We start from the raw sequence: 19,947 nt of genomic DNA, 5'->3' as shown, positions 1-19,947 counted from the left end.
TGCCTCGTGTACTTTTTTAATAATGTCCTCCATCGTTACTGCTTGTATAAAATATCACATTACAAAATGAAGGAGGGGATGGGGAGATTAAATCAAGCGAATGGTGAGTAACATATGTAGGTACCCTCCCCCCGAGGAAGGGGGGCGTATTATTTAGCTTTGCACCGATTGCGCAACGCTGGGAACAAAACGGAAGTGCAACTGGAATTTGCCAGCTCTGCGAGCGCAACCGCGGGATGTACGGTCGTTTAAGCAAAAACTTATTTTCAATAATATGAAGCTCTTACCGCAGTTGGATTAAACAAACACACACACACACACACACACACCGGGATCCGTAACGGATGGCAGCGAAGCAAGAATGTGGTGCTAGCCCCGCAGCAGTAGGCGCTGCTACTCAAGGTTTTTTTTTCCTTTCGTGACGGAAAAGCCTACTGCGAGACCAGTGGAGTCGATCAGCGTGCGAGTACTATACGCTGCCTCCGCTGCTGTTGCTACGCGCAAATAACGGATCGTCTCGATCAATCGGTGGCGGTGAGGTGAGCACTTCGACGTTCTTGGTAGGACCCTGCGTGAGATAGCCGGCCGTCGTCGAGGGAGCACCTGTCGAGTACATTTTTAATAATGAATTTTAGTATTTTTAGTTTATAGTTATTTCGCGCCGAGGATTTTATAACGTCTAACATAATCAATAATGGCATACATAGTTCATTTCACGGGAATGGGAAAGGGGATGCAAGATAGCGGAAGGAATTATGCGAGAGAGTAGAGAAGACGAGTACAGCCTTGGGGAAGGGAGTGGAAGTCAAAGAGGCCGTAGGGACATTTACGCAACACTTACCCATCAGGTAGCCCCGCACGTCGGTGTCGGTGATGAACAGATCATGCCGCTGGTCGCGGTACTCCGCCCAGATCGGATTCTGGTTGAGGAGGTGCGTCACCCGATCACCGTAGGTGAGATTGGAACTCATCGCTTTGAGGGCGGCCACGATTTGTGCCTTCACCATGGCCGGATTGGTTGCCAGCTCGAAGCGACTGTCGAGTAGCGCCAGCAGGTAGGGAATTAATTGACATTCGAGTGATTGACGTATCAGCGAGTCCTGTGGGCGAAATTAAAGAAGAAAAAGAGGGGATAAGTGGGGATGTGGATCTTATGTTTTCCTACCCCTCGCAATCGATCAAACGTACATGTTGGCATTTGAACAGTCGGCACAGTGTCTCGCAGGCGGTTGCCGTCAGATCGCGATGGTGCTCCATGCAGGATTTGAGCGAGGGTATGCACTCTGTCTGCGAGATCGCACTGACGCAAATCTAGTTAAACGGAAAGGGTTTTGGATTAGTTCACACGTTTGTTCGTTGGGCAGTGTCAACAATATCTCACCTCCGATAGCGACAGCTGATGCAATACTGTGAGGGCACTCTTTGGCTGTACGGAAAGTTGACGGAAGAATTTCGGTATGTGTCCGAGGACCGGTATAGAATCGGCTAGATTGGGCTGGGCGTTTAGTAGCAGTACCAGCGCCGTCGTCGCCAGATCCAGCACGCCCTTGTCGACACCGGCCCGGCTGATGTTATCCACGATGAAGTCGAGCAGGTCGGCAAGGAACTGTTTCGGTTTGCGCAGCGTCCACCCTGGATTGGACACGTACAGCCGAAGATACACACCGGAAACAACCAGCTCGTTCGAGAGCAGTTCCGGGAGGATGTCCGGATCGCGCCAGCTCATCTTGGCGTTGCGTTTCTGGGCCGCGTGGAAACTATCGGCTCCATCCCGCACAGCGTCGGACACGCTCGCCCGAATGTCATCGTTCCAGATCAGCTCCGGGTGCTCGTGGATCGATTCGAACATCTGTACCGCCAACGAGGTGGAATCGATCATCGCATCCAGGAACACCGGTGGCAGATACTTGCACACCGTAATGCGCACCTTCGGGCCACTCAGCTTGTCAGCGTTCATCTTCGCCAGCAGCTCCGCGCACTGCTCGCGAATCTGCGGATTATTGCAGTTGCAGAACAGATCGAGCAAGTAGATGACGGCACCCTTCGCGTGCGCCTCCTTGATCAGCTTCGGTGCATTCAGCAGCCCGGAGAGTGTCTCAAGCACGCGCGCCCGATGCTCGGACAAATCGGGATCCTTCAGTACGATCAGATACAGGCCGACGATCTCGCAGGCCGCGATTTCCGTCACACACTCCTTGTTGCGCGAAACCAAACAGACCACCTCCAGGGCAAGCTTTTTCACCGCCCGATTCTCCTGGCCGCACTGAGTCGTGGACAGCAGACCGAACAGCATCTCGAAGTGACCGATGCACTGAATCTCAACGTTCGGGTTCGACTGTAGCACCGAAATGAGTGCCTGCAGTGCCATTAGAATATGACGGATTGCGTGAGGATCGGACGCAAAATCGTACCGGTGGGTAGGACCGGCTCCACTAGCTTCGATACTGGCCGCCTTGCCGAGCTGACTCCGTTGCTTCGAACGAGCGTACTCGCTCAGTACGGCGCTGATATCGCTACCGGGCACCGCACCACCACCAGCTGCCGGTGGTCGTTTCGGGGGCGGTACCATCGGTTTCCAGGTTTTTGTCGGTACGAGAATGTCCCCTCCGAGGATGGCCGCTGTTGGGTGGCTATTTTGGATACTCACGGCTCCACTAGCAGCAGTAGTACCATCTACGATTCCATTGAGGTGGTTATACCCTTGCTTTAAAAACTCCAGCAAATCCATGACGAAGCTCTTCGGATTAACGATGGTGAACGTTGGCATTTCGTTGTACACGCGAATGAAAATGCCACCGATCTTAAGCTCATCTCTAAGGAAAAAGGAAAATGGTTAAAAATAAAATTCAGTTTAATCTTTTCTTTTCTAATTTTGACCAGCATTGACATGTCCCGGCCAAGTGTGTGAGTTGGATGGAATAAACAGGGAAGGCTTAGCAATCATAGTACACTTTTTTTGTAGGGTAAGCCCAGTCTACAAAAAGGAAAGATTAGGGATGTTGAATCATGGTTATATTCAGAGAGTGATTGAAAGAGGTAGTTTAAGGAAAAATAAGGAACATGGAAGTAAGTATGGCCATCACAACTTGGGTCAGTTCAACGATTCACCGTTTTCGATCTCAACTAACCAACTGTCAGTTGCTTCTAACCACATGGCAACCATAATTAAATATTCACGCGAAAACTAAACACCCGATAGCCAAGTAGGCCGTTGTCTATCGAAATTGAATATTTGTGAAGTTTAGTCGATTGTTTAGCTACGGTTATTATAGGAGTTTAGAAGTTACTGACAGTTGTTTGGTTTAACCCGAAAACGGTGTAATAGCGCTCGAAAACGATCGATTTAAGGATTACCACGTAAGAGTGAAACAACTTACCGATGCGCATCGAAACTAAATCCCTGTACCAACTCGTATATCTGCGTGACGTCCTCATACTGCTCCTTGGACGCGTTCGTACGCTGGTACTCGAGGAAGTCGGTCAGTTGGGCGCGCGTTCCATTGTCCCAGATCAGGTACGGATTGCGCGTATTCGAGTTCAGCATCTTCAACACATCCTGCTCGCTGTCCGTCACCATCTTCCCGGCCACGTACGGGGTAAGCAAACGATCGAGAATGTTCTTCACCACCCCATTGGCCGGTGGCTGGACATTACTGATTTTGTACTTCTTGTTCTGCAGCCCCTTCTCACACTCGATCGGCTCGGCCGTTTCGTCCGTCGTTGCTACATCACTTCCTTTACGTTCCTGCAGTGCTCGATCGATGACGGCCACCGACTGGATTAGGCTCGAGTTGTTCTGGATCAGATTCGATGCGTTCTGTGAGTAAGTTTGGTTTGGCACGCGTCCAACCAGCGCTCCGCTGGCCGCAGTTTGCGGCGAACCACTGCGTGAACCTGGGCTAACACTGCCACCGCTCGTTGTTTTCGCAGTCGCCTTAAGGACGGCCGCTTTCGGGTCGTCCAGCAGCGTCATACTGTAGCCGGCCAAGGCGACGCAGGCGAGCAGCGAAAGTTTGGCCAAATTGTTTGCCACCTGCTGCTGGTTCGATTTCTCCTCCGACGTTACGCCACTCTCGTCCAGCGTGTAGTCGTAGTCAAACAGGAACATCATCAACGACCAGAGGACACCGTTCCGCACGAGATCGCACTGCAACTCGAGATTGTTTACGGCCAGACTCGTCACCAGGCTGACCGACAGGGAGTGCTTGAAGTACACCACGCGACACACATCCACGATCAGCTGCGGCAGCTCGAGGATCTTCTTGCGGCAATTGTCGAAGCAGCAAGCGACATCGAAGCAACGCGTTATGTTCGAGATCACCTCGTAGTGCAGTGCGTCACGCTTCGAGTCCCCGCCCATGATTGAAACGCACCGCGAGTACGCATCCAGCAGTGCCTCGATGCCCTCCTCCCGCCGCAGCTCCTCCGCGTTCAACGCTGAACAGTGCACCGTGTGGTAGCACAGTTCCGATGCCGCACTGAGCAGTGGTACGGTTTTGGAGAACAGCTGATCGTCCTTCGTTTCCAACCGGATGGTTTTGATCAACTGCGGATAGCCAGCGTACTTGTACGGGCGCAATTCCTCCGAGTAGCGTTCAAACAGGATCGACTGCGTTCGTAAGATCAACACGATATTGCTAGGATTTGGCCCATCGGTGTTGAGCGCATTGCGGGAGCACAAAAACTCATACGCTCGATTGACACGTTCGAAGATTTCCTATCGTGGGTCAAACAAAAAAAAAAGTCAATGAGGAACTGTGACGCTACACACACAGCACTTCTGCTTACCCTTCCATTTGGATTCTTATCGGGATGATACATTTGAGCCAGCTTGTAGTACGCCTTCCGTATGGCAGCCTCCTCCGGGTGAGGGTTTTTGCTAACATCAAACTCCAAATCCAGGTACGCCTGAGTAACCGTCATTTCGGAGGGTTTCTTTTCAACCTCTTTGCGCCAAGCGTCAAGTGTATGCTTTAGCAATTGAACCTGCGAAAGAATTTCATTAGTTTCCAATACATTGAAATGCAAGAAAACGGCTGAACATTCATTCTTACCGGATCCGGAATGGGCCAGTTGGGGAATTTGGTCGTGTCGCATAGGTGACGCAGGTAGAAGATGTTGCAGAACAGCTCGTTCTCCAGCTGCGGATAGCTGATGACCGGAATCGCTAGATACGGGTAGCGTGCCATCGTGTGCCCCTTTAACTTCGGCGTAAAGTCAGCAATGTGTGCGGAAATCTTCTCGATCAGCATACGACGCATCTCCGAGCTCCAGATCACCTCCGGCGTATCGAACTCGCCGAGGAACGTCTCCGCGAACTTCTCCGCACTATGGTTCTCCAGGAAGCAAATCATCGCCTCGGGCAGTAGCTGACCAAGGATGCTGCGGTGCATAATACCCGACTGCGAACCGCTGTCCTCGCTGCGGAACGCCTGCTTCATGTGCGTCATCTTGAGGAATCGTGCGATCGGCAGAATGTTGCTACCGGTGTACATCAGCATGAAGTAGAACACGCCCGTCAGGTACACCTTCGACATCTCCGGATTGTCCTCCATGATTTGGCAGAGCAGTGTCGCGACGCGCTCCAGCAGACCCGGATCGTGTGTCAGGCAAACCTGAACGATGTGCGGCAGACAGATGAATTCGGACAGCTTGCGCGAAAGGCGCGGCCCCGGGATGAGTACCGCCTCACCGTCACGCGCCCGACTCGGGAAGAAGCTGGTGCACTGGTTGAGAATGTCCAGCACGTGTTGCGCAAGCTCCGTCTCGTTGAACAGCGGGGTGCCCTTCGCCATCAGGCACCACTTGAGCTGCGGAATCTGCTGCAGTGAACGCCACCCATCCATTCCCACGGCCCAGCAGCGAGTCCGGGGCGTTAGCACACCCTTTCCCCAGAGCTCGCGCAGCTCGGAGAACGTGACCGGTCCGCAGCGCTCCGGCCGCTCGCTGTCGCCCCGCTCCACGTTATAGTACCAGTCTTTTTCCTCGTGCAGCTTCATGTTCGGGCCGGCCTCGATGACGTTCGTTTTGGTGTTCAGTGTGGCGCGACCTTTGTGCAGGTGGGCAAGCGTGATCAGGTCGACCAGATAGTTAACGTGATCAACCAGCGGACGACAGTTGGACTTGTGCAGCACGAGGTTTTTGATCAATATGATCAGCGCATCGCGAAGTGCTGGCGAAAGGCACTAAAAATGAAACAAAACCATTTATAAGTGTATAACACTCCGGAGCCTATATGGCATACAGGTTTACTTACCCTATCTAACATCTGCAGTATGTATGGCATATCGCTGAAGTACCCAATCTCCTCATAATACCGCTTGTACACCTTCGCCAAGGCTTTCAGTGATGTCACCGTTAGCTGATCGTCGTTTAATCGATTCCGACACAAAACTCTCCGATACAGTGCGTTGAACAGTTCGATACTATAAAAAAAAGGAGATCGTTAAAAATCATACATTAACATGTCTAATCTAATCCAATGACTATCATTTACATATTATGTATTGACCCTCGAAGTATTATGGTAAATGTGAATGAATAATTTTGGTTTAAAATAAAAATAAAAACGAATTTCCTTTGAATTCAACATTATCCAGATTTGGTAATAAATACTTACGGGTTTTTTACTAAATTCGATGGCCAATCGTCACGCTCCAGCAGCAACCGTATGTAGTAATCACCGATCTTCAGCTCGTCCGCTATGCACGCGTACTGTACCTCAAACTCGTCGTAGTTCCACGCCACCAGCATATTCCCAGCCAGGTCCTTGTCGGCCGTAAACTGGCGCAGCTCGTTCTCTAGCGCCGTTCGCAGCTCCTCGCGCGTCTTCAGGTTCCAGATCAGGTTCGGCATCGCGTGGTTCTTGCCGAACTGGTAGAAAAATAGCGGCAGATTAACGGCACCCTGCTCGCCGATGGTCTTCTTCTTCTGGTTGCGCCGATTGCGCAGTACGATCGGGCGGTTCTTCTGCGTCTGCTGCAGCTTCTCCTGACGCACATCCAGCAGATTCATGCCCCAGTGCTTGATGCCTTCCAGGTGCTTCTCGATGAGGTAGTTTAGGCGCTTGGTATTGTTACCCGAGTGCTGCACCGCCAGCTTGAGGTTGTCGCGGAAGTTCAGCCTGTCGTCCTCGACGTCCTCCTTCGGGACGGCTTCGTCACTTTCCAAAAATGCTAGCAATCCAGCCGGCTGTGGCAAAAATAGCACCACAAAAGGAATTAAATTTTATGGATTTAAATCGGTCTACGTGGGAGTTTTGAGAGAATGGTTTTGTCACAATCAAAACTAAAATTACAGCAGCACGTTAACTATTTAGGCTCACATTAACCGGAGGGCCGATTATCCGTGAGTTTGAAATTGACAAACACTTAAACATAAACTCGTACACAAAACAATCAAACACAATCCAGAGATTCAAAATTATCAACGATAATTTAAACGCTTGCTAAGATGCATGTGCAATCAGACTGTATCGATATCAACGGCTCAAAAAATAACACAACTGAACTTTTAAACAATGTTGAATTAATTTTAAATTTGACTGTAAAAATCCTAGATAGTTTTTCACCTAGAAAATGCAAATTTTTAGCCCGTTTCACCGGGCAAATAAGATATTACTTACAAAAATCCGTTTCAACAGGTTCATCGCTTCCGGGCTGTCCGTTATCCAAAGGCCCACCAGATGTCTGGACAGCTGCCGATGGGCGATCATGGTGGAATCGTTGGTCGGCGTATAGAGTGCCACCAGCAAATGACGACAGAGGGCCGCCTCATCCAGCGCTAACGTTTGCATCTGGCTCGAAATGGCCGCATCGCCTTCCTCGATCAGCGCTCGCATCACCAACCCACTGCCCTTGACGATGGCAAGCGAAGGATGCTGAAACAGTTTGTACAACGTGCGACCCCTCGCGGCCACCATCTCCAACAGCAAATCAAACTGCTTCCCATCGGTGGTTTCGCTGTATGGTACGCAGAGCGCGAACGTCAGAAAGTCCAGCATGGCCGAGAGAACGAGCGCACCGCTGCCAAGGTTGACGTGCTTGCTCCACATGTCGAGCAGCTGCTCGAGGAATGCCTTCGTGTGGAGCAGCGAGGATTTGTTCAGCTGCTCCTGCTTCAGATCATGGTCCGAGTGCATGAGTGAGTTGATCATATCGATTGCGGCGTACGTCACCGCCAGATCGTTCCGCTTGAGCGCGTGCACTACCTTCAACCCGACCGCCTCGCGAAACCCGGGCAGATTCGTGAACGCGGCGAACCCAGCCTTGCTCGCCAGCAGTCGCCGAAGCACGTGGAACGATGCCTCCAACTCGACGTTGGTTAGCAGCGCGTTGTCTTCCTTGCTACCACTGATCAGAGCCTGCAGGGCGCCCGTTATCAGTCTTTCCTTACTCTCGGCAAAAAGGCTCTAACGAATGAAACGAGGAATCATAATAATTAGCCACTGGATGTACTGTGTACTGGTGAGATTTTATCTGCCTACTTACATCCTGAGTGACACTATAGTTGAGGCCACTGTAAGGAATGTTCGCATTGAAGCGCTCCATCACGTCGATTCGCTTTACCGGATACTGATAGCAGCTGATTATGTAGCGCAACAGGTTCGCTTCCGTTTCCTCGTCCACGCTCACCGTCAGCGGTCCGACCCGCTTACCGCGCGGTGTATTAGAAATCCGGACGTGCACATCCTGATTGCCGCACGACCGCACCGCATCCAACAGCGTCGCCAGCAGCGAGTCACGATCGTTTGTGATGTACGAGCGCACGAGCCCATTTTTGTACTCGATCGAAAACTGCTGAATGTTGTCGGCATGCCGTACCAATGCGTACACGTTGTCCAGTGGACGTAGCGTGCAGATGCTGTAGGTTTGCGGATCCCGCTCAAGTACGGTCGTATCGGTGAGGCAGAGGATACGGCGCATCGGTTCCGAGTGGCGCGGCGTTACCTTCAGCACAGTAAATTCCGACATGGACGTCTGGTGCTGGTCGCCACTGTATGCCCCGAAGCGCTGCTGCTCAAACTGCTCGAGCGTGATCTGCTTCTTCAGCACCTTGATGTCGATGGCCAGGTACTGCTGGGCGTTCTGGACGATCATCTGCACTATGTCGTGGTTGTTCTCGACGCGAAACAGATGCAACCGACTGTGGCCCCCGTACGCCAGTACGATGCCGTTCTTGTAGTCCTGGATGCCGATGATGCCATCGATGTCCTTGTAGTTGTAGCTCGCCAGCACAGTGTTGGTGGTGGGATCGAGCTGATCCAACGAACAAGGCGTCACCTCCAGTACGGTCGGGAGCGTTGTGCCGGACCAATGATGTTTGTAGGCATTGAATTTCTGTGAACGAAATATAGACCAAACGAAACTTTGCCATTCCATTGCTTGTTTTTATCCGCCCCATTTGAACTTCTTTTTCAATAGGAAAATGAACACAATCAAACGAACAAAAATTAATCAAATTTACAGATTTCCTACAAACGTACGCCTCATCCCTTTTACTTAGTATTTACAATCATGATATAAACACACTCCTGAAGCCAATATTATACGTGTGCATGTGTACTTTAAAAAAGTTCTACACCTATTTGAGCATTTTTCTACCGGAAGATCTGTCCCATTCTCGCCGCAGAAACAAACTGAGGGCTCACTCACTTTTAGCACCGTACTGCACGGCAAACAGGGCAGTACCGGAGGCGATAGCGGAAGAAACGATGCAACAATTGTCTTTAGCCACCATGTCCACGGAACCCCCTTACCACCGTTACCACCATCAACAACACCGCCATCGTCCTCATCGCCCCGGACGGGCGGGTGATGCAATGAAGAGGCTGATGGAGAGAAAGATGACGAATAGAACGACTCGACAGGACTTTCTACATCATCCTGCAAACAACAACAGAAACGGCAAAGCATGAGCAAAAGGTAATGCAGGCGAGGAAAATGAGAAAAAGGGAAGAGATAAAGTGGGAGAAATTAAATTAAAAAAAAAAATACAGTCTAATATACCGAATCTACGTTCTCGATCGTCTGTGACGTTCAAATGGGGGCTCATTCAGGAAGGATTGCGCGCAACATGAAATCACGTCACGAACGCGTGTTGACAACGATAGGACCGGATCCAGACCGTGAACGGAGAGGTGGTGGGAGTTAAAAGAAAGGATTTCTCTGCCATTACAATTTCCTCATTGACGGGTTGCTGTTTTGCCGTGCCGTGGTACATGAAAGTCCATAGACGATTTGGTTAGTTACGGGTGAACACCGATGGATTAACCATAGTACAACCAAATGTTAGTTGTTTTGTTTTTGACGAAGAAAAGAACGATCCATTTTTCGCCCCTTTTGCATTTGTTAGGGCAATCAAGCCAGATAAAGTGCGTTGTGAAGGTGTGGATTTTGTTTCGTTTCCAATAAAGACCATTTGATGTTGCACAATATGTTTCCTCATATCAACCGGTTAACCGAATGATTGTCTTGCATGTGGTTAAATTGATTATTATTCCCGCAAAGTTACTGATAGTGAGGAACCCATAAAAAAGGATGAAAAATTCTTCCCATCCGTTACAGCTTACATTTGACCAGAACATTAAGACGGTACAAACAAACAATGAAACTATACCTCCTCCTCGCATGAGATAACGAAAACATATGGCCACAATCGTGATCCTACCGACACTGATTTCACCAAACAAACACACACACGCAACATCTACCCCATGAGGACAAGAGTGCGATGAGAGAGAGGCGAACAATTTTGGTTTGATGTACAATTTAGGCTTTGAGATGCACAAAAGTCAACGAAGGCTATGCTTACCGAGGCCTGCTTCGGTTTCTCCGCGAATTCCTTGTGGTACTTGAGCAACGACGTGAGTATTTCGTTGCGGTTTTCCGACGACAGCTTTATCGTATCGATCTTCTTGTCCTTTCGGAGATTTAGCACAAACTCGTAAGCCGTCTGGAAAGGGAAAAGAAAGCAAAAGTGTACAAGGTGCAGGTCAATCGAAACGGACGATGAACTTACGTTTCCGGAGCGGTTGGGAAGTACGCTGATAACCTCACCGTACAACCAGCGGTTGGTGGGATCGAACTTGTCCGGATTGTAGGTGGACACACCCACCGAGCCGATCGAAAGGATGCGTTTGTACTTGCCCTTCCAGGAGTGCTTCGTCACGAGGAAGCACTCTAAATCGACACCGTGCTCGGCTGTGCTCGCCATCCTGCTGCGGTTTTACTAATCTGTCACCACGGCCGACTCCCGACGCCGAACGTATTGACGCGCTGACCTCGGTCGTTGTTCCGCTGATAAGCCACCAAACCGCCGCTAGCGAGCGGACGGTATGATTGGTTCATAAAACAAACGTTTTTAAACGATGCTGCTCTCCCGAAAGTCGGTCGTCGGCAGCGACATACACCCGCGGATACTTTGAACTTTTCCACCAATTGTGCTTTCTTTTACACTAGGCACACTATCGCCAGAAAAAAACCTGTCGGTCGTCGGTGGTAATGGGATACAATTATTGAACGCAAACTTTGCCTCTGCCGTTTGATATTTTCGTGCTACCGGTGTTACTTTCTCCCACCAGCGCCAAACACTCCGCTTCGTGTTGTGCGTGTTTGCGCGTTTTTCTTTTCGATTAGGTTCATTTCACTCGTCGAAAAGTAAGAGAAACATCCTGCATTTCGGATATTGCGGCGGGGTGACACGGTGGTATGAAGGTTCAAATGGATGGTCTACTACGTTACATTCGGTGTCACAAATCCACTTAGTGGCTGCAATGAAGGAAAAAAGAAAAACATAAAACACGCATTAACTTTTCGTTCAGCTTCTTTGGAGTGCTCCTAGCGGACCGATGCATATTTCATAATACAGGAAAATGTAAAAAGATAAAGCACCGCAAGCATTATGCCTGCATAGTTGACTGGTTCAAAGAAGATTGCATTATCGGCGCACAGTTTGTATCGCAGAGATTCGTGTGGGAGGCTTCATAATGATGCACTGACACACAAATTCATTACACAAGCTCGCCACTGATAAATGCTGGGGGACCATGTGGGGTCAATTGGTTGTGGAAGCTTAGCAATTTGCTTCCTATGTTTGCCACACTGCGACGATGCAATTGATGCTTGTTAATCGAACCAAGCTATGAAATAAATCTGTCATGCAACCCGGTTGTCATAATACAACCCGATCGTTGCTTGATCATCCTAGAAGGACAACTGTTTCGCGATCCATTGCAGCCTTCTTTCTACTTGCTGGCGAAAAGAAGCCTTATCTGTTGCTATAAACAATTAAAAAAACAACCAAACAGACGGCCTCGAGTCATCGCACAAACCTCCATTGCAACACGCACGTACGAACGAGAGAAAAAAGACACTCAGAATGACTCATCGATGTTAGGAAAAATATTCCCAACAGTACACGTAGTGGACAGGATGATACTTGTAATATCGAAAACTGGATAGTTATGAAAAGGGGAGTATACCCTACAGTGGCTCAGCCGCTGATGCTTCAGCACAAAGCACACCTCCCCATGGATGCATCAATTTTTCACTGCTTCTTTGCTTCGGTATGACGGCTAACATTCTCATCAAATTACACGCATCTAACAATGGCTGGCGAATCAATCTTCAATTGACGGTCACAGGATCGTTCTTTATCACAAGCAATGAGTGAAAATGGTGCCAACACTGTTCTAGCGGCGGTAGATGTACTTTTTACACAATAAAAAACAATACCTGTACGCGAAATTCACGAAAAAGTTTGCGCCGTACACAGCCGAGCTAGCGAGACTTTCCCTCTCCCCCTTGTCATTCACTGAATGAATGTTTAGAATTAGTGTTGGCAGAATCGGGATTCGGAAGATTCGAAGATTCGATCCCTAGACGGATTCCAAAGATTCGAATCCCATTTGACTGTTCATCTCCACATAGCGAACTCATAGGAAACTCTGGTGAAACTCCTGTCAAATTTGTATGGAGTTTCGAGTTTCCCGAGTTCGCTAAGTGGACACACATTTGTTTCTGTCTTCTTCGCTTCTTCTTAATCCGTCAGTTATTAAACGTCAGCACGAGGGGCTTTGCTAGTGCTGTCAAGAGTTTCCTACCAGTTTCCTACGAGTTTCCCAGCTGTTGCGAGAACTGAGTTCGACAGTTCGACGGAGGAGAGTTCGCTATGTGGAAATGAACAGTGACGGATTCTAAAGATTTGAATCCAATCTGACAGATTCTAAAGATTTGATTCGATTGGGATTCGGATTCAAAGATCCGGATCTCGGAATGGATTTGAATCGAAAGATTCGAATCCCTGTAGGGATTCAGTTTCCCCATCACTACACTGAATCACTTTTGACAAATGACGTATTGTGCCGTTGTTCACGTCCTTCTCCGGCAAAAAGGTAGTGAAATGACGCTCTCTTAGGAGTCGAAATACTGTTCTATGTTGAAGCTGTCAAAACAGCTCTGTTTCAGTAACCTTGGCACTTGGCTGTCGGCGAGTCCATATTAACGATGAGCTATATAGCTCCCGCGAAGAATCATATCTTTAAACTCAAATGCAACGACGGTATTTATTTTTATTTCATTATTATACAGTCAGTATCCGACTTACGCGGATAATGGGGACCAGAGAAATCCGCGTATCTCGAATATTGCCTGACACATAGCCTATACTAGTAGTTAAGAGATCGAGGTCTTGTGTACATGTATCATAGAATATTAAAAAATTTACTATTTCCATTAATATGAATGCAATGCAAGCGTATTCAAACAACATAAATTGCAACAAACGAAATAAAAAGTGTAAGTTATGCAAATGTGTAATTTACAAATTTATTCGTGTGGTTGTACGATGTACATCTCAGGAATTTAAATCGATGTAATAAACCCAATCTACTGTCAAATTTTGTAAACCGCGTATCTCCGAATCCGCGTATGTCGAGTACCGCGTATGTCGGATATCTACTGTACTTCTTGTGTAGATCGGATCAAGTCATCCAATCCGGATCCGACCTCGCATCTCTAGACAGTACACCTCTACATCCCGTCAGGATAAGCAAAATATTGCGATTGTTCCGTTTTGTTTCATTTCGTCGCGTTTGTGTTGTGTAAAAAGGAAAATTAACAACAATTGCTTGTGAAAACATATCGTTCCCCACACGTTTCATCACCGGTGCACGATGCAGAAGTACGAAAAGCTGGAGAAAATCGGCGAAGGCACCTACGGCACCGTATTTAAGGGCAAAAACCGGGACACACTCGAGATAGTGGCGCTGAAACGAGTCCGGCTCGACGAGGACGACGAGGGTGTACCGAGTTCGGCGCTGCGAGAAATCTGCCTGCTGAAAGAGCTGAAGCATAAAAACATTGTCCGCCTGTACGATGTGCTGCATTCCGATAAGAAGCTTACGCTAGTCTTCGAACACTGTGATCAGGATCTGAAAAAGTACTTCGACAGTTTGAACGGCGAGATCGACCCGGACGTTGTGAAAAGCTTCATGTACCAGCTACTCCGTGGGCTCGCCTTTTGCCACAGCCACAACGTTCTGCACCGGGATCTGAAGCCACAGAATTTGCTGATCAACAAGAACGGGGAACTGAAGCTGGCCGATTTCGGGCTGGCCCGTGCATTCGGCATCCCGGTGAAGTGCTACTCGGCCGAGGTGGTTACGCTATGGTACCGTCCACCGGATGTTCTCTTCGGTGCCAAACTGTACACGACTAGCATTGATATGTGGTCGGCCGGGTGTATCTTTGCCGAGCTGGCCAATGCTGGGCGGCCACTTTTCCCCGGCTCGGACGTGGACGATCAGCTGAAGCGGATATTTAAGCTGCTCGGAACACCCACGGAGGACACTTGGCCAGGAATAACGCAGCTATCGGACTATAAACCGTTTCCTTGTAAGTATACCCTCTAGTTTGCTACACTTTGGTGTTCCTGGGACCATCAACAACCGTTCATATTCCTCCTCAGTGTATCCTCCAACAACATCCTGGAGCCAGGTGGTGCCACGATTAAACTCCAAGGGTCGCGACCTACTGCAGAAACTGCTCGTCTGCCGTCCACTGTTGAGACTAAGCGCCGAACAGGCGATGGGACATCCGTACTTTACCGAAAACTGAAAGCGGTTCTAGCAGTTAAGGGCGTTGCTGACGACCAAAGCACACCCCGGAGCGCCACCAGCCGCCACCGCTGCTGACCCCATTCCTCAAAAGCCTCCCCAAATGCCTCCGGCATGCGAACGTGTGACCAAACGGGACAATTCGGAACGGAGCAGCTCGACCGTGGTTCTCACCTCTACGCCACTGGACACAATCAACGAGTGAACAATGTCGATATATCGCAACCAATTTCTAGTCGGGAACTTACTCGTGCACGTGTTGAATGTGGTTTGTCCATTCGGCGCTAACTATTCTAATGTGATTTCGTTCTTTAAATCATACGAACCAAACTTTTCCCCCAATTTTGCATCGAAGTAGACGTATATTTTGTTTGAGAGTTTTTTTTCTTCATTCGAAGAACATACGGTAGGATAAACGTGTGCATTTAGTTGTCCGATCAGCGAGCAGGATGTGTTTCCAAAACGAAGGTTCTCATAGGGATAGCGACATAAAAATTTAATTTATCGTAAAAAGATTTGATAATGATTTCGTTATCATCTTACCGTCGACCTGATCATCATTCCTCGTAATGTGATGATAGGATTTCGTACTGATTTATTTTCTTTTCTTTTTATTGTTTTGTTACTGAATTTTAATGAAAAAAAATAACCTAGTTTGAAGTAAAGCGAACAAATGAAAATGGTTAGGGACAGGGAACAAGGGTAATACCCTTAGCTCAGATTTACCGCCAGTTGATGTAATAACTACTGCAATCTAATGCCATTTATATGTAAAAACTATACGAATAAAATCACTCATAGTTTCGGTAGTAAAATGATTCTCAAATTTCGTTCATCCGAACGAGAGCAATTCCTTAAACATTGTGTACGACACGGATTTTTTTTTCTTATGACTTTAGTGGCTAAAACGCATTTATTTCTCCGATTTTTACATCACACATAAAATTACATACACATTAAGTTAAATATATGTTTGGTTTACCTTTTTTGTGTTTAGCTTTCCCATTTCCAGCCAGTTTCCAGTGCTGTCCTTTTCATTCATCTCCCCTTTGCCAGCCCGCCCCCTACACTATATGTGATGTATGTATGTTGTATGTCACCAGAGAAAGAGTTTGTGATTTGGTTTTGAATGTGCCGCAAAAGTAGCATGTTTAGTGTTACTAGCACTCGCAGAACGGTCGGATCGTAATAGCGGGGGTTCGATCCTTTACCTTCCCGGGTGCTCTTTTATCTTCTTCTTTTCTTTATCCAATTATCCTTCTCGGCGTGTTTTCGAGATGTCACTTATTTTCGTAAAGCCGACTTTGCTGCCGATGGCAAATGTTCTCTTCTCGCTGAATGTTAGCCTTCATTCTCGTTAGTGCCACCGCCGTTTGCCTTTTAGTTCGGCAGTAAGTGTTTTAACCTTGTTTTACCTTTTGTGTAGTATGTTTTGCCTAAATCGAACCACGCTTGCTAGTCAGCTTTGACCGCTTTTTGATTTCGCTACCACTGGCGCGCCATTTGTTTTGCGTTTTTTTTTTGTATGTTTGTTTTCTTCACTTGATTTTTGTTCATTTTACAGTTTCTAATAGTTTTGTGTATTTATATATACTTTTTTGGTTTTCTGATTTTTGTTTACTCTGTTTATATAACTACAATCGAGTTTTCTCTTTCCTCATTTTCTGCTGTTTTGTCGCTAGTATTATTATTATTATTATTCTTTTTGTAATGCTTTCTTTTAAGTTGAACATTTCCCCGCTCTGCACCGCCCACCTGCACGCAAACACTGCACCGCTGGTGTGCACCCTTCTTGGTTCTAGGTTCGCTTTCCCGAATATGTTGGGTGGTAAGGATATTAGTTTCTATGCCCTCCTCCCTCCGGTGTGTGTGTGTGTGTTGCTCTATTTTCGTATGATTTTCAACCTTTAATGAGTCGGCAGGTGTGCAGAAGAAGAGAGGGGGGGGGGGGGGGGGGGGTGGTTGAAGCGCAGTTTGAAGCAAAAAGTATGCAATGGAAAATCTATTTGTTTCTTTTTTATCTCCTTTACTTTATTTCTTTCGTGACTTTGTAGGTGAGAAATGGACCCCCGGAGACTTGTATTGTTGATTTCCTAGTAGGATGCGTGTAGTAAAGATCTGTCCACGCTCTTCGCCCGATTGTAACACCCGTCGAGCGATTCTTCTATTATTATTATTATTTATACTTCTTTTAAATTTTTTTTCTGAACAATGCAGCCGCAATCCTTGAACTTGTTCTAACCACTATATGTATTGGGTTTCTTAATAGGGGAACGAATGTTGCGATAATACGTTTGGTTACGTTGTGCCACCCAGTTGGTCACACGCGTCAGGTGTGTTTGTGTGTGCCAGTTTGTTTCGTAACGAAAATGGTTCTTCTTTGCTTTGCAAATGTAAGTTTCGATCCGGAGGATGATCTTGTTTGATATTTTTGTTTTTTTTTTTTGTTTTCTCACAATCGATCATCGAGCATTCAATTAGATTTAAGTTTCTCTTTTTGTCAGACAGTTTTACTACTAAGAACAACCCGAACCCCCCGAACGTGTCCTGTGGTTCACAATTGTTCCTTGTTTCGGTTTACCTTTACCTGAATGATGTGTACACAGTATCGAACCTACCAAACCTAGCAGGCTTCATCTTTTGTTTTTTTTCTTCCTCATTTCCTCTCACTACCGACCCTACAGATTCTCCCGTAACGATGTAATCTAATTTGTTTAGGTTTACCTTTGTTTTGTGTCGTATTCATTGGTATTTTTTGTAGTTTTTTTTCTTTTTATTTTTCGATTTCATTTGGTTTTTTTTATTATTAACTTGTATGCTTTTCATATTTCTTCCTAAGGTCCTCTCAGTTGCACTCGCCACACGTTTGCTTATTTTGTCCGCGCACCGAGTTTGTTTCGTTTTCTATTCTTTTATCGTCAAATATTATAGTATTTGTTTAGATTATTTGTTTGTGAATGCGTTCTCTGCTTCCTTCCATTCTATTTACTTTCATTTCTCAAAAAAGATACTTATTCTTGTATTCAAAAGCGGATATAGGTTTTACTTCACTGTAGTGCTTCTGCTTCTTCCTACTTCTCTGCCCCGTTTCGGTTTCTCTTCCGGCTGTAGTCTAGCATTAATTTAATCGTTTTTAAATTATGTGTTCTTGTGTTTGATGATTTGCAACCTTTTGTCTTCTTCCCTCACAAAAGCGATTTGTAGCTGATACCGAAAATGTTACACAATCCTTTTTTTCTATTCTCTCTTGTTACTGAGGGCGTACAAGTGCGTGCTTGGAAAATTGGCCGTGCTGGCCGTGCACAGTTGTGTAGTGATTGTGTGGCGCGCTGTGGCTTTGAAGTGCGATTTTTGAGATTTAAAACTTAAACATCCCGAATGGTAACAGAACGGAACTGAAGGAAACAACACAGGTCTACCATTATTATGGCGACCCTTATCAAGTTCACCTTAGCGACACTAGTAGGTGATGTTGGAACGGATTCACCCACAAAGTGAAATTTTAGAAATGCGTCCATGTGAGCACGTGTTTTATGTACTTCAATGCGCGAGTGCTTGTTCGAAGATTTGTAAGAAAGAAATTTCGCCTCACAAACTATCTACATTCCATAAGCAATACTAAACTGTTGTCACCGTTATGAGCGAGCACGGTTGACGAAAGGGAAAATCGCTGCAAAATGTCCTACCTCAGTCGGGTTAACAGTTAACGAACAGTTTACCTTCGGGCAAGTTTTCATTGTTTTTTTTGAGTACACTAATATTGTTTACATACGCGATGGTTATGCTATGAGAACATTTTACTTAATCTTGTGTGTTAGTAAAGTGCACGTCGCTATCGTCACTACTTCTTGCTTTTGCCCTGCCTTTGTAGCTCGATTGTAGTAATAGGAGTAGAAAAATAAATAAATTATCCATATCAAAAATAGAAGTAGAATGTTTCTTTCGGTTTCCTTTTTTAAACTCGTGTAGTTCTACTTCTCTTTACTTTCTCCTTCCCCGATGTCCTCATGCGGGGCCAGAAAGCTAGCCTTCCAACTAACTTTATTTTACTGATACTTTATTTGCTTATGAACTTTTATTGTGATGAGAAAGGGAAAAAACGTTGATGTGGTTGTACGGAGAGTTTGAGATGGTTTGGTCATTTTCTGTAAGAATTCTTTAGTTGAGAGACGTAACTAATATTCGCTAAACGATAATCCTGAACTGTTTGGTGATCATCGATCAGGACGTACCGACGCCCGGATGTTATAAACTACGGAAAAGGTTGCACAAATCGCGAAATGCTTTCCAAACCGCGTTCTGCTTCTAAATACCAGGGAGTAATTTCCTGCTCCTTGCAATGCGATAACGAACACACATATATAGCAAAAGCCCCTTCGCCAATGTTTGTACTGTACTTAAGATTGTTGAATGGATCATACGGTGAACATATAACGTACGGCTTGTTAAATACAATATAAGCGCCGGTTTCTGTTACCGCCGGATTGTCAAACCTCTTCGCACCTCGACTGCAACTGGAGGTTATTTAAAAATGACGAACGGTGGAAAAGGATGAGAAACGAGAGCAAGGAAATAAAACATAATGTGCGCTCACGAGAAAAATTCCGATTGTAACGGATTTTGCAAAACCTCCCCCGATCGTTTTGTACAAACCAACTGAGGTGCAACTTTTCCCAAAGACCGACTACGGTCCATGCTATCCAAGGATGGATTTTCCCGGTAAACTACAACATTAGTCCTTTTTTTTCAATTCTCACAAATCAAACGGAATTATCAACCTTCATTCGTTGGCACAAAGCTGCGTATAGGCGGAAGCTGTACGCGAGTGTTTA

At 46.8% G+C, this 19,947-nt stretch overlaps 2 protein-coding genes across 2 annotated transcripts; one reads left to right on the top strand and one right to left on the bottom strand.

Annotated features, from left to right (window-relative positions):
* Positions 1-53: 53 nt before the first annotated feature.
* LOC131282681 (dnaJ homolog subfamily C member 13) lies at positions 54-12,813 on the bottom strand. The gene is made up of 14 exons (XM_058312207.1): positions 12,735-12,813; positions 11,020-11,768; positions 10,813-10,953; positions 8,490-9,338; positions 7,625-8,410; positions 6,620-7,191; positions 6,257-6,425; positions 5,055-6,185; positions 4,789-4,986; positions 3,378-4,717; positions 1,382-2,813; positions 1,189-1,311; positions 842-1,100; positions 54-603 (listed from the first exon to the last, which is right to left on the bottom strand). Exons 2-14 carry the CDS (start codon positions 11,212-11,214, stop codon positions 470-472), a joined length of 7,329 nt encoding a protein of 2,442 aa, XP_058168190.1. The 5' UTR covers positions 11,215-11,768; positions 12,735-12,813; the 3' UTR covers positions 54-469.
* Positions 12,814-14,055: 1,242 nt separating this feature from the next.
* LOC131282603 (cyclin-dependent kinase 5 homolog) lies at positions 14,056-15,266 on the top strand. Its single transcript, XM_058312109.1, has 2 exons — positions 14,056-14,894; positions 14,968-15,266. The coding sequence occupies exons 1-2, from the start codon at positions 14,174-14,176 to the stop codon at positions 15,114-15,116; spliced, it is 870 nt and encodes a 289-aa protein (XP_058168092.1). The 5' UTR covers positions 14,056-14,173; the 3' UTR covers positions 15,117-15,266.
* The last annotated feature ends 4,681 nt before the right edge of the window (positions 15,267-19,947 follow it).

This window comes from Anopheles ziemanni, chromosome 2 (assembly GCF_943734765.1).
Source record: "Anopheles ziemanni chromosome 2, idAnoZiCoDA_A2_x.2, whole genome shotgun sequence".
Taxonomy (NCBI): Eukaryota; Metazoa; Arthropoda; class Insecta; order Diptera; family Culicidae; genus Anopheles; species Anopheles ziemanni.
The sequence above is the reverse complement of the archived record's forward strand: the minus strand, read 5'-3'. Positions and strand labels throughout refer to the sequence as shown.

Excerpts from the sequence above, each read along its gene's own strand:
- LOC131282681 (XM_058312207.1), bottom strand. The coding sequence starts at position 11,214 with ATGGCGAGCACAGCCGAGCACGGTGTCGATTTAGAGTGCTTCCTCGTG. Across the intron at positions 9,339-10,812 it reads AGAAACCGAAGCAGGCCTCG|AAATTCAATGCCTACAAACA; the intron begins GTAAGCATAGCC and ends TTTCGTTCACAG. Across the intron at positions 6,186-6,256 it reads TACTGCAGATGTTAGATAGG|TGCCTTTCGCCAGCACTTCG; the intron begins GTAAGTAAACCT and ends TTTCATTTTTAG.
- LOC131282603 (XM_058312109.1), top strand. The coding sequence starts at position 14,174 with ATGCAGAAGTACGAAAAGCTGGAGAAAATCGGCGAAGGCACCTACGGC. Across the intron at positions 14,895-14,967 it reads GGACTATAAACCGTTTCCTT|TGTATCCTCCAACAACATCC; the intron begins GTAAGTATACCC and ends ATTCCTCCTCAG.